At 37.7% G+C, this 15,202-nt stretch overlaps 3 protein-coding genes across 6 annotated transcripts; all 3 read left to right on the top strand.

Annotated features, from left to right (window-relative positions):
• Positions 1 to 169: 169 nt before the first annotated feature.
• LOC103414401 (uncharacterized) lies at positions 170 to 4,775 on the top strand. 4 transcript variants are annotated; one of them, XM_029091493.2, is made up of 13 exons: positions 170 to 755; positions 834 to 981; positions 1,139 to 1,293; positions 1,394 to 1,576; positions 1,676 to 1,751; positions 1,865 to 1,942; positions 2,352 to 2,437; positions 2,848 to 2,921; positions 3,274 to 3,319; positions 3,467 to 3,576; positions 3,720 to 3,894; positions 4,057 to 4,173; positions 4,509 to 4,775. In XM_029091493.2, the coding sequence occupies exons 1-12, from the start codon at positions 492 to 494 to the stop codon at positions 4,129 to 4,131; spliced, it is 1,470 nt and encodes a 489-aa protein (XP_028947326.1). In that variant the 5' UTR covers positions 170 to 491; the 3' UTR covers positions 4,132 to 4,173; positions 4,509 to 4,775. The 4 variants fall into 4 exon arrangements, with proteins under 4 accessions (XP_028947326.1, XP_028947327.1, XP_028947328.1 ...); XM_029091494.2 differs by having other exon boundaries at positions 4,257 to 4,775; XM_029091495.2 differs by lacking the exon at positions 4,509 to 4,775 and adding an exon at positions 4,466 to 4,503.
• A 4,340-nt stretch (positions 4,776 to 9,115) lies between these two features.
• LOC103402673 (glycosyltransferase BC10-like) lies at positions 9,116 to 11,535 on the top strand. The gene is made up of 2 exons (XM_008341424.4): positions 9,116 to 10,109; positions 10,767 to 11,535. The coding sequence occupies exons 1-2, from the start codon at positions 9,549 to 9,551 to the stop codon at positions 11,409 to 11,411; spliced, it is 1,206 nt and encodes a 401-aa protein (XP_008339646.2). The 5' UTR covers positions 9,116 to 9,548; the 3' UTR covers positions 11,412 to 11,535.
• Positions 11,536 to 12,357: 822 nt separating this feature from the next.
• LOC103403235 (glycosyltransferase BC10-like) lies at positions 12,358 to 14,679 on the top strand. The gene is made up of 2 exons (XM_029090884.2): positions 12,358 to 13,171; positions 13,893 to 14,679. The coding sequence occupies exons 1-2, from the start codon at positions 12,581 to 12,583 to the stop codon at positions 14,547 to 14,549; spliced, it is 1,248 nt and encodes a 415-aa protein (XP_028946717.1). The 5' UTR covers positions 12,358 to 12,580; the 3' UTR covers positions 14,550 to 14,679.
• The last annotated feature ends 523 nt before the right edge of the window (positions 14,680 to 15,202 follow it).

Raw genomic sequence — 15,202 nt, 5'->3', positions numbered from 1 at the left:
CCAATCTATAAGTGGGCTTAGCTAAATACAGATTAAGCCCAACACAGCTCATTATTTTTTTCTAGTTTTTACACCAACGCGAGGCTATTCCAACGACTTAAACCTCCAATAAAGGTCACATCACTGTTCCCGCACCACCTACTTCTTCATGTACCGTTTGGTAGGTGAAATGGGAAAAAACGGAGGGGACGAGGCGTTCCGTTTTCGTTTAGTACGTCTAAAACATGGGAACATGCTATTTTACGCGACGAATTTTAAATGAATTTCGGTTACCCTCACAACCTGAACGACTTATTCCAAATCAGTAGAACATGAAATCATAATCCTTCTTCTTCCTCTTTATGACATCTTTGCTCTCTCCCGTCTCATTCCGTTCCGTCCGTTGTGTCTGCATGCCGCGGTTTGGTACAACTACCTGCGAATTTTAAATCCTAACCCTCTTGCTCTTCTCCTTCATCAACCTTTCCGTCGCATTCTTCCAAGTCTTAGCAATGGCAGCGCACCACAAGCTAGCTGTGATTCTCGAGAATCCTCAAAACGACGCCGAATTCCTCCTCGTGAAACAGACGCGACCGCCGAAGTTCGACTGCGATGAGTACGACTCGTACGTCGATTCTGATCTCTGGGACTTGCCATCCTCCCAATTGAACCTTGTAGAAGGACTATCGAAGCCCTCGATTGCAGTGGCAGGCGCAGAACCGTGGTCGGGGAAGATCGATTTGGCAAAATTCGACTTCGAGTCGGCTCTCAACCAGGTATCGTGTGGTTTCAAATCGTGGAATTGTAATTTTTGGGTTTAGGGTTTTATATACTTATAAGTATTGGTTTAGTAGGTTCTGGAACAAGTAGGGTCTAAGGCGGCTGACGGTGGAGATTGGAGGTTGTCCAAGTACGTGGAGGAAGCTCAGTTCGGACCCGGGCCGCCAATCAATTCGGTGTTTATTAGGGGAAAATTGGTAGCTTCGGAGCAAAATTTACAAGGTTTGCTCATATCACTGTCGCTTGAGCATTTCTTTGTTTTCCCTTTTTGAACTCTGTTTAATTTATTAAGTAAATGTACTTCGTGTGAATTATATATGGTAATGGATATGATATTTTGGTGAGATATATGCAGCTTATGTTAGATGTACTTATGCAGAATCGTGTAAATGGATGTCTGTCCCGAGTTGTCTAAGCTGGCTTCTTGAAGTGAAACCAAGCAGTGATCGTGTGGGGCCGTTGATAGTTGCCGGTCTTCTAAATGAATCTGAGAAATCGAGAGAGATGAACATTCCATCCACCTTACCTTACCAGGTTTGCCGTGTGTTTTCGGTCTTATTAACTCCCTTATTTATTTCCATTATACGCTTTGTATTATTGTGTTCCCCCGGAGTAAAGATTGTTGTGATTGCAGGAGTACCCTCCTGGTGTTGTGCTTGTACCTATGGGAAGCAGGACAGGAAAACCTTTTTATACAACAAATCTGATTGTTTTTGCACCCAAAAATGCTTCAAATGAATTTGTAGAGGATGATTTTATTGCTTGTGGAGATGCATTGATAGTGGACCCTGGATGCCGGTCTGAATTTCATGAAGAGGTATGACATGATAGTTTGCTCTGCTGCCTCTGTAGTATGGTTTAGTTTTAGCTATTTATTGAAGCTCTTGGTAACTTATTTTATACTTTATACATTCAGCTCGCACAAATTGTAACTTCATTGCCAAGAAAGTTAGTTGTCTTTGTTACTCATCACCATCGCGATCATGTAGATGGTAAGTTTTTTGGTAAAACTAGACAAAATATGGTAAGTCATATTTTTATTTAACATTTGTGTTTGGTCAAACTAAATTGATATGTAGACATTTGGTCTTTTTAATGTTTCCAGGTCTTTCAGTTATTCAGCGTTGCAATCCTGATGCTACTTTATTAGCACATGAAAATACCATGCGACGCATTGGAAAAGGTTGTTATCTTAACACTTTGTGTTTCCAGCGACTGAGAAGTCTAGTAATGAGGAGCTTAGCTCAATTTTGTGATTGTACCACATTTTACTGTGATTTCTAGATGAGGTCAATTTTGAAACTAACTTTAGATGAAGAGGAAAGACCTTTATTTCAAAGCGCTTGATATCCTAGTGTCTGTCCTCTTTTACAATTTTGGATTGTACATCAATAAAGTTTTTAAATTAAAAAGGTAGAATGACTGGTAATCTTTTAGTAAGATGGAAGACGGATGCTTTATATGAGATTAGGGATATGAGTTGCCATTACCTTCTAGTTTACTATTTTATTACTTTGGGTTGTTTGTTCTGCTCTTCTTAAGGTCTCCATATAAAATGTACTTCCTAATTTTATGGTAATACATGATGACAGATGACTGGTCTCTTGGCTTCACTGCAATTTCTGGAACTGAAGAGATTTGCATTGGTGGTCAGCGATTGATTGCCGTTTTTTCTCCGGTATTTCTCACTTGACTTTCTTATTCTAAATAAAATCATATTATGAAAGGAATTGGAATAGAGTGATGAACCTCACTACATTCCCTTTTTTTCTCTCGCAGAAGTTCAATCTTTGATTTTAACCAGTAAAAGCCACTTATTCTCAGATATTCTTAAGCTTATTATTTTTCCATTATTCTAATGAGTTATTAACTGTTTGGTAATCTTGATATCCTTGCTGAAACGTTGGTACCAATGCTTTATGCTTTCTTAGGGAAAAAAAGCATATTGTAGGTTTTGGTTTCATATTTACAACTAATGATATAGAGTTTTACTGATTTAGTCTTTCTATTTGATATAACTTCTGAAATTAATCTATTATGCAGTTTGAAAATAACATTTTTTTTGTTTATTTATTTACTTTAATTCAGGGGCATACAGATGGGCATATGGCACTGCTCCATGCTAGTACTCACTCATTGATTGTTGGCGATCATTGTGTGGGGTGAGATAGAAGAGAGTTCTTCTTTGTTATGAGCACCCCTATATATGATTTGATCAGCCCCTTGCTTGTGAAAACCTGTTGTAAACTTTATGCTATATTATGAATCAACCGCCTTGCTTTAGGCTAAAATTCTAATTTATGGTGTTTTCCTCTTATGCACTTACACCAGCAATAGAAAATATCTGTGCCTTCTTGTTTACTTTTTTAGGTCGGTTTATGTTTCTAGCTTTGCCTATCCCCCAAAGTTTCCTATTCTTTTCAGTTTTGGTTCTCGAAATTAGATTTTATAATAGCTCCAACTTTTTTACCTGTTGGGACTGCTCTGCTGAAAAAAAGCTTTGGTTTGTTGCAGTCAAGGTAGTGCTGTACTGGATGTTACTGGTGGGGGAAATATGACTGTAAGTTCCTATCTATGGTATATTACTTTAAGTTAATTTTCTCTATAAAGCAGAGGTTAATGGTATGCCACATGCTATGGTGGTCTAGCTTACTCCCGTTGTCATAATTACATACGTATAACCATAATTTTTTTTTTTCAAACACAGGATTATTTTCAATCAACTTACAAATTCATGGAGCTTTCCCCACATGCCTTGGTCCCCATTCATGGGAGAGTTAACCTATGGCCAAAGCACATGCTTTGTGGATATCTCAAGTATAAAACTCTCTCTCCCTTTTCCCCCTGTTTTGTATGTCGGTAAAATCATTATCAATGTTCTTGGTAAAAACTATATTTCAGAAAAGGATTATCATGGCACCATATTAGATGTATTCCGACAGAGGAGTCTTACCTTTCAGGAACCGCAGAGCAAGAGAAAGTTCTGTCTTGAAAGCGATAGAAAATGGAGCAGAAACATTGTTTGACATAGTTTCCACTGTATATTCGGAGATTGATCGTAGCATTTGGATTCATTGTGCATCTAATGTGAGGCTTCATGTGGATCATCTTGCCCAGCAAGATAAGTTACCAAAGGTAACATTTTCCTGGTTTCACGACGTAATCTTTAACTTGGTCCTACATCAATGCAACTTTAGCATGCACGTAGGTTGATGATTTGGTGAACGCCAGACACATTGTTCTTGAAGCATATACATGTTAAGTTCGAATTCAGACAATTTCCTTTAAGGTGTGCAGGGATTCTCTTTAGAAACTTTCCATAGCAGTTTGGCTGCATTCTTTACCAAGGTGGGAAATTATGAGCCCAAGTGAGGAAGCTGCTCTCTCTCTGGCCCCTTCACAAACTACCTTTAGGTTAGATCACTAAACTTGCATTTTTGCCCGAAATGATATATGATTATTTGGATATAACTTAACATGAAAATTAGTTCATGAAGCTCCATTTGCAGCTTAATTGAATCCTTGAAACATACAGAGCCCAGACACAGAATCTTGAATGTTTGTGAATTGAATTATGTCATATCCGTTTTTCCGGTCTGATATGTTACTTATAGAGAGATGATCTTTTTTGTTATTTGATCATTGTACCCTTATCAATTTTAGCATCGAAGAGTTAAATAATATTTCCAATGTTGATTATTATTAGCTCACATGGGGCTTATCAAAGCTTGCTGCATTACTTCATCCAGGAATTTTCAATTCAGAGGTTTCAAAAAACTTGTAGGCTGCACTTCTTCTCTCGATGGATTGGGGCTTATTTAAGTAGTGGTGTCAGGTTAAACTGTTGGAAGCCATGGAAACCTCAGGTCCTTATTGCCAGGGCAGTGGCTAGCTTTGCTGTGCTGTACTTGTTTAAAAACAGGTTCGTTCCAAATAAGACTTGTTTTAGAATGTAGAGGCTGTAATTGTATCTTGGCGTACTCGGGATGAGAAGCATATGAAAATTTTAAATCTCATTGTCAAAATTGTACAACTCTCTTTGGTACCAGTGACATTCTTTCATTGAAGTCAGACTCCCAAGATCCCAAGAAAAACCTTTACTGGTAGGACGGGCTTATACGTCTATGTGTCTATCTCGCATCATGGTCGCTTGACGAGTGAGATGAACACATTCTTAGCCCAATCTTGCGTTCACAGCATGAAAGTAAAAACGGTCCCCAATTATCCTAGAAGGATGAAACTGAAGGACGTGACAGAAAAGTTTCTCAATCGGTTAAGAGACGGACTTAATTGTAATTGCAATGGCGGCGTGAGTGCCATATGCCACTTCTTTGCAAGAAAGTTTCAACGAAGAACGTTGGAGCAATTGTTAAGAATCGCTACTCAGTCTTTTGGATTTAACAACTAAAATTGAAGACGTAAGATAGATGAGTTGAATAAAGCAGTACGTCCACAACTTTGTACAAAAAGTTGCCAATTGGAGCAAAAGACAGGTGCATTGACTGGCGGAAGAGCCTCAGCCTCCCCTTTTACCCCTGCCTTCTAACTTTTTTCGTTTTGCTTTAGGACCACGGGCACCAAATTTTACGTTCAAACGGAAAATTGGAGTCCACACCACTACCAAGTAGTTGGGTATTATATTTCAGTCGCATGAAAAAATACATGCATGTTGGTATTTATGTTCCATCCATTCCGTAGGGAGGGCTTTTGTAATTTTGTTTTCTTTTTTCCTTCCCGGTTGATTTTTCGAATTGACAAGTCGAATTCACGTTGCTTTTTGCATATTGACAAGTTAATCCACATGGCTTAGTACTGGTTTGGTACCGAGGTGTTTTTATAAAAAGTGAGTACAAAAAAAAATTGAGTTAAAAAAGGTGTTTGGTAAACACTTAAAAACAGCTTATTTTTACAGTTTTAGGTGAAAAAAGTTGAAAATGTGAAGCAGCAAAAATGGGCTTATTTTCACAGCACAACAGAAACAATTTTTTTTTTCAAAGTACAACAATACCAAACCAGTGACATTTTATCTCTACTTTAATTGGAAAATATATCAACTCCGATTCAAAATGAATTTAATAATTTTGATTTTAAGTTGTGATTGAGAGCTAGTTTGAGATTGTTGTGTTTTTTTTTAATTAAGAATAATCAGTTGTAAAATAAATAGTTAAGTTTTTGATAAGTTGTATTTTAAAAGTAATGTGAGTATGAAAAGCAGTGTAAAAGTGTTTGATAAATTATAATATATAAAAGATAATTATATATAATTAAAAAGTGGGCATAGTAGTGGAGGTGGTGCGGTTGTGGTATGGGCAGTGGTGGCAATGACAATGGCGGAGTTATGATGACGGTGCCAATAATAGGGTGTGTTAGAAGTGGCGACATTAGTGTGGTGGTGGTGGTGGAGGCAGCGTTGGTGGTGGCAATAATGGTTGCGGTGATGTGGGCAATGGTGTAAGGTTGGTGGTTACAGTCGTAGGTGGCGACATTAGTGTGGTGGTGGTGGTGGAGGCGGCGTTGTTGGTGGTGGTAATAATGGTTGCGGTGATGTGGGCAATGGTGTAAGGTTGGTGGTTACAATCGTAGGTGGCGACAACAATGGCAGTGGCGATAGCCATGAGTTTTTTTTTTTTGGGGGAAGGGGTGGGGTAGGGCTGTGCTGTTGCGGTAATTGCGGAGTGGGGTGTGGTGGCTGGAGTGTAGAGGTAATAATGGTAAGAGGCTATGATAGCGGTAGTGGTGACGGTTGTGATTGTGGTGATAGTTGTGTTTGTTGTTGTGATGGTGCTGGCAACGCTGGTGGTGGTATTGCGGTGGTGGTGTAAGATTAGTAGTTGTAGTGGTAGGTGGTGTGGTTACTTTGTTCTCTGATGGAGAAAATAAAGTGTAGAAGAATCAATAAATGTCATTTTAAGAAATTAAAAGAGTATAACAAGAATTAAAATTATTCATTAAAGGCTCAAGTCCACTAGTTTTTAAATTTGAATGAGGATCATCTTTGTGAAGATCATGGGAATTCTCCAATCATGTACATTCATTGTATATCGTGCGATAAAAAATTATTGTAAATTATTTTATTTCAAATTGAATGTAAATAGTACCTGACGAAAACACACAATTTCCGATAAACGAATACAATTAAAAAAATTTCAAAATCCTATCCATAGAGGATTCTCATTCTTTAAATTCAACCTGCATACACTTTTAAAAAGTGTTGTTTGGAAGCCATTAGTGAAATAGTTTTTGTTGAAGAAAGTAAAATAAACTAAGTCATGTATACGAACGATGATTGCGACAAAAAAAAAAAAAAAAAACGAACGAAGATTTGACAATGGCGAGATGCGTGTAAGCGCAGTCCATTGTGGAATGTTTGACACGCCAATGCTTTATTAGCCCCACCCTCCGGGCCAACACCATTTCTTTTTGGTGTAGATATTAATACAGGGAACGGTGCCTTCTTGTCAGCAGATGATTTACTTGCACGGATTACGCACAGTTTCTTTCACGCTCATCACTTCTAATCGGACAAGGATTGTCTGTCTTCCTTGTTTCCGTGCCCTCCCATGTATTCTTATTTGTGTGGTCACGGTTAAGTCACGTCAACGTTTTATATTACTATTCATTTTTATCTTATTATCTCTATAAAAAAAATAATATAAAATATTAACGTGGCTTAACCGTGACCACACAAAACAAGAAGGCATAGAAGGGCACGGGAACAAGAAGGGCAGACAATCCTTGTCCCTTCTAATTTGTATCTAAAATGGGAGAAATTTTTAGTTATGACGGAAGCACAAGTGATACATCATGTGTTTTAATAGGAATAGTGTGAAATTTTATTTTTTAAATTATTAACTTTTTAGCACACATATCTCACAATTTGTTTAGTGACACATAATGTATCATCCTGTGTACCGGTTACACTGAAATATCTTTCCTAAAACGGAGTGTCAAACAGGGTAGAAAAATTGTGGGATTCGGATCTATATCCCTATAATTTGCTTAAAGCCAAACAAAACAAAGTACTAAACATCATATGCAAATTTGAATTCTGGTCTTGGATGATGAATATAGATCACCGCCGAAAATCACTGCAACAACAGCTGAGAAATTTTTTATAATGTTTACTTTTGGGTTTTTTTATTGTGCATTGATATATAGTATATGTAAAAAAATTTAGCCATTTGACCTTTAGTTGTCAAATTCTTAATTGTGCATTCATTCATTTGATACATGTCATATACCATAGCATAATAGAGTTTTCGGATCCTTATTTCCTCTAAGTTTCCTATTTTATTATGCATGGAATTTCATGAAAAGGAGTAAGGGAATAAAATAATTGGGAGATTGAATTCGTCAAAGTTTTGAGTATAATGATATATTTTACATTTAGAAAAATTGAGAGTTCGGCTAAGTCACACAATGAACAACCTAATTTGGTATAGAATTCATCATTCACGAAATTCAAACTTAAAATCTCTCATTTATAAATAAAGAAGAATACAACATTGAATGGCTGAATTCGTCAAAGTTTCCTGCCCTGATTTTCAAAAGAAGATTCCTGTGATTTATCTTTTGCATGATTTGATTTGTTTGCATGGGAATGGTAAAAGGCCGTCGGCCATGCAATCTAGAAGTTTTCTGGTTCCCAAACGTCTGGGGGCGCTTGAATGGTCAAACGAAAACGTGTACCGGAAGTTACGTCTTTCACATGGACTATAATCGTCCCTAATACTTTTAATTAAAATTATTAATTGGCGGCTTTAATATTCCAACTTCAAAGTCCAATTAATCCCGAAAATAACGCCTCCGTCGTTTCAAAAATTTTCAGTTCAACTGTGAGTAAACGACGACGGCTCCCTAAAAACAGACTTTTTTTTCCTTTTTCTTCTTTAATTTATATATATTTCAATTTATACTAAAATAAATTGTGGGTCTTGGTATTGTATAATGCGAATTGTGTCTTTGCAAATTTAAAAGCGTTACGTTTTTACCCTAATTAGGATTAATAAAATGAAATTTTAATGAAAAATTTCAGATACTGTTTATTTTAACGAAAAATTACATTTTTATACTAAAAAGTCAATTATAGTAATATTTACTTTACCGTTTGTTTTGTCCTTATTATTGAAATTCAAAGTTTGCAAGTCATTTTCATTAGTTTTCCTTTAATAAAATGAAAGTGTTTTGTCATAATTAAATAAATTACACTAATAATATAAAAAAATGAGAGGGTTTAATTGAAACTCAAATTCCAAATTGTTGACGGATTAAGATGGGAGAGTTGTATCCCTACCCCATCTCCATGGCCTTACGAAGTCATGAAAGCATACGGCCGCGTATAGGTTACCAGCCCTCCCCAACCCATAAATTTAAGCCAGCCACCGACCTTTCTTCTCTCCCTCCCTCCCTCCCTAACTTCTCCATTCTTCTCCCGACTCTGTCTTGTACTTCGATTCCTGGCACGAATACCTTATCCTTTCTGGATTTGTTCAAAGTGATTTGCTTTTGGTTTCAGATTTCTATTCGGATTCTTCGGTTAATATCCCAAAAAAATACTTTGATATATCACTATATATATATATATTGAAGCAGCGTCGTAGCAGGAACCCCGTCATCTGTTCAAAAAGGCGTATAGATTCATACCTATAAGGCTATAATCTAACTTGGTATTTGTCAAAATTTCTTATCCCACGAGTTTGAGTGGACTTTTTCTTGTCGATCAACCCTCTGAAGCCATAACAGAAGCATTGATCAAATTTTATTGTAAATATTATTTTTGTTAGTAGAATATGAAGGGACCAAATCCAAACCCTTCAAACTTCTTCTCAAAGCTCTTCAATGTCCAGCTCCACCTCCTCAATCTCCTCTTCTACTTCCTCGTCTTCGGCGGCGGCCTGACCCTCGGAATGGTGCTCAGCTTCTACATGAAAGACTTCTCCTTCAGTCTGCAATTAGCACAGTTCTCCTTCTTCTCAACCTCAACATCTGCATCCAATCCGCACAACCTAATGCCGAACGTTAAAGCAGTTGAACCCAACACGAGTCACCGTCCTCCTCACGTAGGATTGAAGGAATATCTAAAGCCGCCGGAGGTTTTCCACGACATGGACGAAGTGGAGTTGCTGTGGAGAGCTTCGATGAGTCCTCGGATTTCCGAGTATCCGTTTCCCCGTGTTCCCAAGGTTGCTTTCTTGTTCTTGGTAAAGGGTCCTGTTCTTTTGGCCCCGTTGTGGGAGAAGTTCTTCAAAGGACATAAAGGATTGTACTCGATTTACGTGCATTCGAATCCATCTTACAATGGATCGCACCCGGAAAGTCCAGTTTTTCATGGCAGAAGAATTCCTAGCCAGGTCAGTTACTTTTCCTGCATAAATTTATTTGTTACATTTTATTGAATTTGATGAAATTGAAGCTATCATGCACACCGTGATCTGGTGACGATTTTAGAGTGCTAATAACAATTCTGTAAATAAATTGAGGCTGCAGAGGTTAAATTTGGAGGGAACATTAGTTTTGAAAGAAAGATTAAGAATCCATTAAACAATGACATTAGAATGTGAAGTTGATTGACTAAAAAGTTAAAACTAAAAAATTTAAACTACAAAGCTGTTGGCAGAATAAGGTTGAATGCTTGACAGATTGCCTGCTCTGTTTTAGACAATCCACCTACTTAAAAGCACGGATTTGGTCTAGGAGCTCATGCCTTCACATCATCTTAGATCTCTCAAATAATCATGTGATTTGATCGATTACCGTCACAGATGTGTCAAAAACCCTTCAGTAATGGGGTTAATTCGTACTTGATTCGAAATGTGTTAATGCAAAGTAAGAGCATGACATGGACCATTTGTCTAATTGGCCACATTTATTCACCCTAGTAGATTCACAAAACGGCATTGTTAAGCGCACGTAGCAGCACTCGATGAGTTTCTTTTTGTGGCAGCTTGTTCATTTAATTGCAAGATTGTTCTTCTTACTAATTTTTATACATTCTACATGTAATGCAGGAAGTAGAATGGGGAAATGTGAACATGATTGAGGCCGAGCGCCGCCTATTGGCGAATGCTCTTCTCGACATCTCAAACCAACGGTTCATTCTGCTCTCAGAGTCATGCATTCCCCTCCACAACTTCTCCACTGTCTACAATTACCTCGTCCGCTCCAATGAAACTTTTGTGGGAGTCTATGATGATCCAAGCTCGGTCGGGCGTGGCAGGTACAATTCTCACATGTATCCACAAATCTCGTTGAGTCAATGGCGAAAAGGGTCACAATGGTTTGAAATTGACAGAAGCCTTGCCATTGAAGTTGTCTCGGATAAAAAATACTTCCCGGTGTTCCAAACTTACTGCAGGGGCTCATGCTACGCAGATGAGCATTACTTGCCAACATATGTGAACATAAATTTTGCACAGAAGAATTCAAATAGGAGTTTGACCTGGGTTGACTGGTCGAGGGGCGGCCCACATCCAGCCAAGTTTACTAGAACGGATGTGACGGTTAAGGCTTTGAATAGCTTGAGGAATCGGACTGCATGTATATATAATGGAAGAGTTTCCAATGTTTGTTTCTTGTTTGCTAGAAAGTTTGGGCCTGGTACACTGGATAGACTGCTGAGGTTTGCGCCAAAGCTCATGCGATTCAACAGATAGAATTTGATATTTTAAACTACTTTGATTTATGATGTCGAAGATCGACATCGCGGTCTAACAGATTTATGTTCATTATCACATTGATTAAGTGTATAGTAAAGAGAAAATGGTTATCCAGACGAAATTTTTTGTTTATAATTTAAATCCCTTCATTCTTCCATTTCTGGTAAGCTATTTTTGTTTTTGTTTCTCTTAAAAGCAAAGCGTTGATGGTAGCCCAATTTCAAAGGCTTCGACCTGTTGCATATATTTGACGGAATTGTGGACTGAAATTGAACTGAAGGTCCTGAGTGTAGCAGTCGCGAAAAAATCCTAGTCCTGTATATATAGAAATGTAATCAGTTACGATTCAAAATAACCTAAAAATTCCATTTGCCATTGCTACAATTTTTGCTAAGTATTAATTGCCACAAAACGTTTTAAAAAATCTTTGAACCCTTTGTGTTCATCAATTAAGGGAAAGAGGCTGATGGGGGACAATCAGATGGATCCTAATCAAAACATGGCATTGAAAATAATGGACTTAAATCATCTTATGCCTTTAATTCATTTTTGTTTAAAGCTCAAGGAATCGTATGTATTTTCCAAATGAAGAAAAAGTAGAAAAACTTTGCTGTTATAATATTAGCAAATCAAAAATAAAATCGAACACGCATGTAATAAAAAATTAAGCCACAATTTGGCATTGAAAAATCAAAACTCTTGAAAAGTACTAAGGTATAGTCAAATCTTTTGAAATCTTTTATTTTTTTATACAAAACTATTTTAACTAAGATAATAAATCTCTGTTTCTTTTTCTTTTCCTGTATTTTCTAGCGCATTAATCTCAAATATTAAAAATTTGGAAAAAAAATCTCAAATTTAAAAAACAAATCCTTAAATTGATAATAACAAAAAAGCATTACATTATTCACCTTATATACAAAAGGTAAAATAAAATCTTGTATTTCGTATTTCGTTGCAGGCAGGTCCAAATGGTATCCCCATGCCATCGTGAACTACAAAGTCCTCACAGCAGATAATTTCAAGGCCAAATCTTCATGGCATCTGATATGTTTATGTTTCAGATTGCTTTGATTTCTTAATCCTATATTTTCTCAGCTAATCGTCTTAATTTGGATGATTAACAGAGGTTAATCATAACAAGTTTCTTGCTATCTTTGTGTAACATGAAGGCTCAAGATCCAAAGTCTCCAAGCTTTTTTCCAATATCATTCAATCTCCAACGCCACCTCCTCAATTACCTCTCATATTTCCTGCTCTTCGTTTTCGGATTAACCCTCGGAGTTGTACTTAGCAATCTCAGGGACCATTCATTCGGCAGCCTACAATTCGCACAGATCCCCTTCTCACCTGTGTCACCTCCTCCTCCATTCAATATTTCAGAAACCTTAAAGCCAAATGGAACCTCTCCAACAACATCCGTTGTTGGGACCAACACGTCCGTTTCGTCAAGTCCTCCTCGGATAGGGTTGAAGGACTATCTGAAGCCGCCGAAGGCGTTTCACGACATGAACAATGCAGAACTGCTGTGGAGAGCTTCGATGACTCCGCGGATTCCTGAATATCCATTCTGTCTTGTTCCAAAAGTTGCTTTCATGTTCTTGACAAGGGGGCCGGTTGTTTTGGCACCACTGTGGGAAAAGTTCTTTGCAGGGCATCACGGTTTGTACTCGATTTATGTGCACTCAAGTCCGTCCTACAATCACTCATCGTATACCGAAACTCCAGTTTTTCGTGGCCGGAGAATTCCGAGTCAGGTCAGTTTTTTTTTTACCTATTGTCTGCACTAAGTAAAAAGCTATATTTCTGTGATAGTTTTCAGAATTGAATAGTCAAGTTTCATCACACGGACTATAAAACCAAAGAAGGCAAATTAATATTTGACTTCCCACCTTTGCACCCTCCACATTGTTTGGGGTTAAATTTCCTAAGGAGTTGCCAACTTTCAATTTTTGACACCTCAATCTTTTATGTGTTAGTATCTATCCTATCCTCTGTTAATTGATGGTGTGACAGATGTGGGACTCATTTTTGGGTTATGTAAAGTCACACTAGCCGCACTAATACTAAAACCGTGCAATTGGTTATCGTACAGCATACCGAAAGCATAAGTTGAGGTGAAGGCGAAGATGAGCTCCATGGTGTGACTTCCACATCAGCTCAAAGATGAGCTCCATGCATGTTAGTACATTAATTTAATTAAACGATCATACAATTAGATATCTATAAATCTTAAATTGATAATATTTTAAAACCTGATAGTACAACAAATAAAAATTAAAGTCGTGTGGTCCATTTTAGAAAGCTCCATGACTTTGAAAATGTAATATGTAGTTATAAACCGAGGAGTCTTAGTAAAAGTAATTATTGTAAAGACAGATTGTTTCTAAATTGTAATTCTCAATCATTTCCACTATATAGGTAGCTGCCAATTGTTCTTACTATTTTCTGTCTATAACATGTGCTAACTAATTGCAGGAAGTAGAATGGGGGACGGTGAGCTTGATCGAGGCAGAGCGCCTCCTCCTGGCGAATGCTCTTCTCGACATCTCAAACCAGCGTTTTGTTCTGCTCTCAGATGCATGCATTCCCCTCTATAACTTCTCCACTGTCTACTCCTACCTCATCAACTCCACCCAAACTTTTGTCGAGGTCTATGACAATCCCAATGGAGATGGACGCGGCCGGTATGGACTCAGTGACTATCCGGGAATCACAATCGATCAATGGCGAAAAGGGTCGCAGTGGTTCCAAGCGGATCGAGACCTCGCCCTTGAATTCGTATCGGATAGAAAATACTTCCCAGTGTTCATGAAATGCAAAGGCTACTGTTTTTCGGATGAACATTATTTGCCAACGTTTGTGTCCATGAAATTTGGAGCAAAGAATGCAAATAGGACGTTGACCTGGGTTGACTGGGAAAAGGGTGGCCCACACCCTACGGAGTACGCCACCAAAAATCGGACGGCGGAGCTTTTGAGTGGCCTGAGGAATGGTTTTGGTCGGAAATGTGAATACAATGGGAGGAGTACAGATGTTTGTTTCTTATTCGCCAGGAAGTTCCCGCCAACTGCTTTGGATAACCTGCTGAAGTTTGCACCGGAGATCATGCACTTCAACACAAAGATATTCTGACTACTGTACTCATATTAATTCATTTTTGTTTGTAGTCTGAAAAATTAAATTGTTACTTTCATGGAAAATATTCACAAATTAATTATACCATTTTTTTTATAGTAAAATCACAAAGTCATTTTCACTTCAACATTGTTATCATGGTAAGTGACAATAAGGTTGCTTTATTAAAAAGAAGGAAAATATAATTTGTCAAAGAAGACACAAAATCTAACCTTGACCATAATAAGTCATAACAAACAAAACTTATAACAACCAATACAAGATATAACAAGGCCAATAAATGATAACCTATCTAAAGCCGTAGTGAGGAAGCGCTACATAATTAATCACGATGATAATGGCAAAATGAAATTAGGAGGAGAATCTCACCAGACAAGACTCGTAGAAGAGGAACTATGATTTGCAAGAGCAACATCAACTTGATTACCTTCTCGATAAATGTGAGAAGTCCAAAAAAGCGTTGGGGAAATTCAGTGCAAGCATTTTCTACCCTCCACTCTCAATTGCCAAGGAGCCAATTGAGGAGAGGGTAAGAAGTCAAGAACCAAAGCAGAATCAACTTCCAACCAAATAAAATTCCAATCCCAAACTGAAGCTAATTCAATAGCCTTAATTACAACTATTACCTCCGCCGCACCAGAGCTAGAATC

Source organism: Malus domestica, chromosome 13, assembly GCF_042453785.1.
Source record: "Malus domestica chromosome 13, GDT2T_hap1".
NCBI lineage: Eukaryota > Viridiplantae > Streptophyta > Magnoliopsida > Rosales > Rosaceae > Malus > Malus domestica.
Note: the sequence above shows the minus strand (reverse complement) of the source record. Positions and strands in the feature narration are given on the sequence as shown.

Bases quoted from the DNA above. Each gene is read 5' to 3' on its own strand.
- LOC103414401 (XM_029091493.2), top strand. From the start codon at position 492: ATGGCAGCGCACCACAAGCTAGCTGTGATTCTCGAGAATCCTCAAAAC. The intron at 3,577-3,719 runs GTATAAAACTCT...CTTACCTTTCAG, and splicing joins ATGCTTTGTGGATATCTCAA to GAACCGCAGAGCAAGAGAAA. The intron at 3,895-4,056 runs GTAACATTTTCC...TAAGGTGTGCAG, and splicing joins AGCAAGATAAGTTACCAAAG to GGATTCTCTTTAGAAACTTT.
- LOC103402673 (XM_008341424.4), top strand. From the start codon at position 9,549: ATGAAGGGACCAAATCCAAACCCTTCAAACTTCTTCTCAAAGCTCTTC. The intron at 10,110-10,766 runs GTCAGTTACTTT...CATGTAATGCAG, and splicing joins GCAGAAGAATTCCTAGCCAG to GAAGTAGAATGGGGAAATGT.
- LOC103403235 (XM_029090884.2), top strand. From the start codon at position 12,581: ATGAAGGCTCAAGATCCAAAGTCTCCAAGCTTTTTTCCAATATCATTC. The intron at 13,172-13,892 runs GTCAGTTTTTTT...AACTAATTGCAG, and splicing joins GCCGGAGAATTCCGAGTCAG to GAAGTAGAATGGGGGACGGT.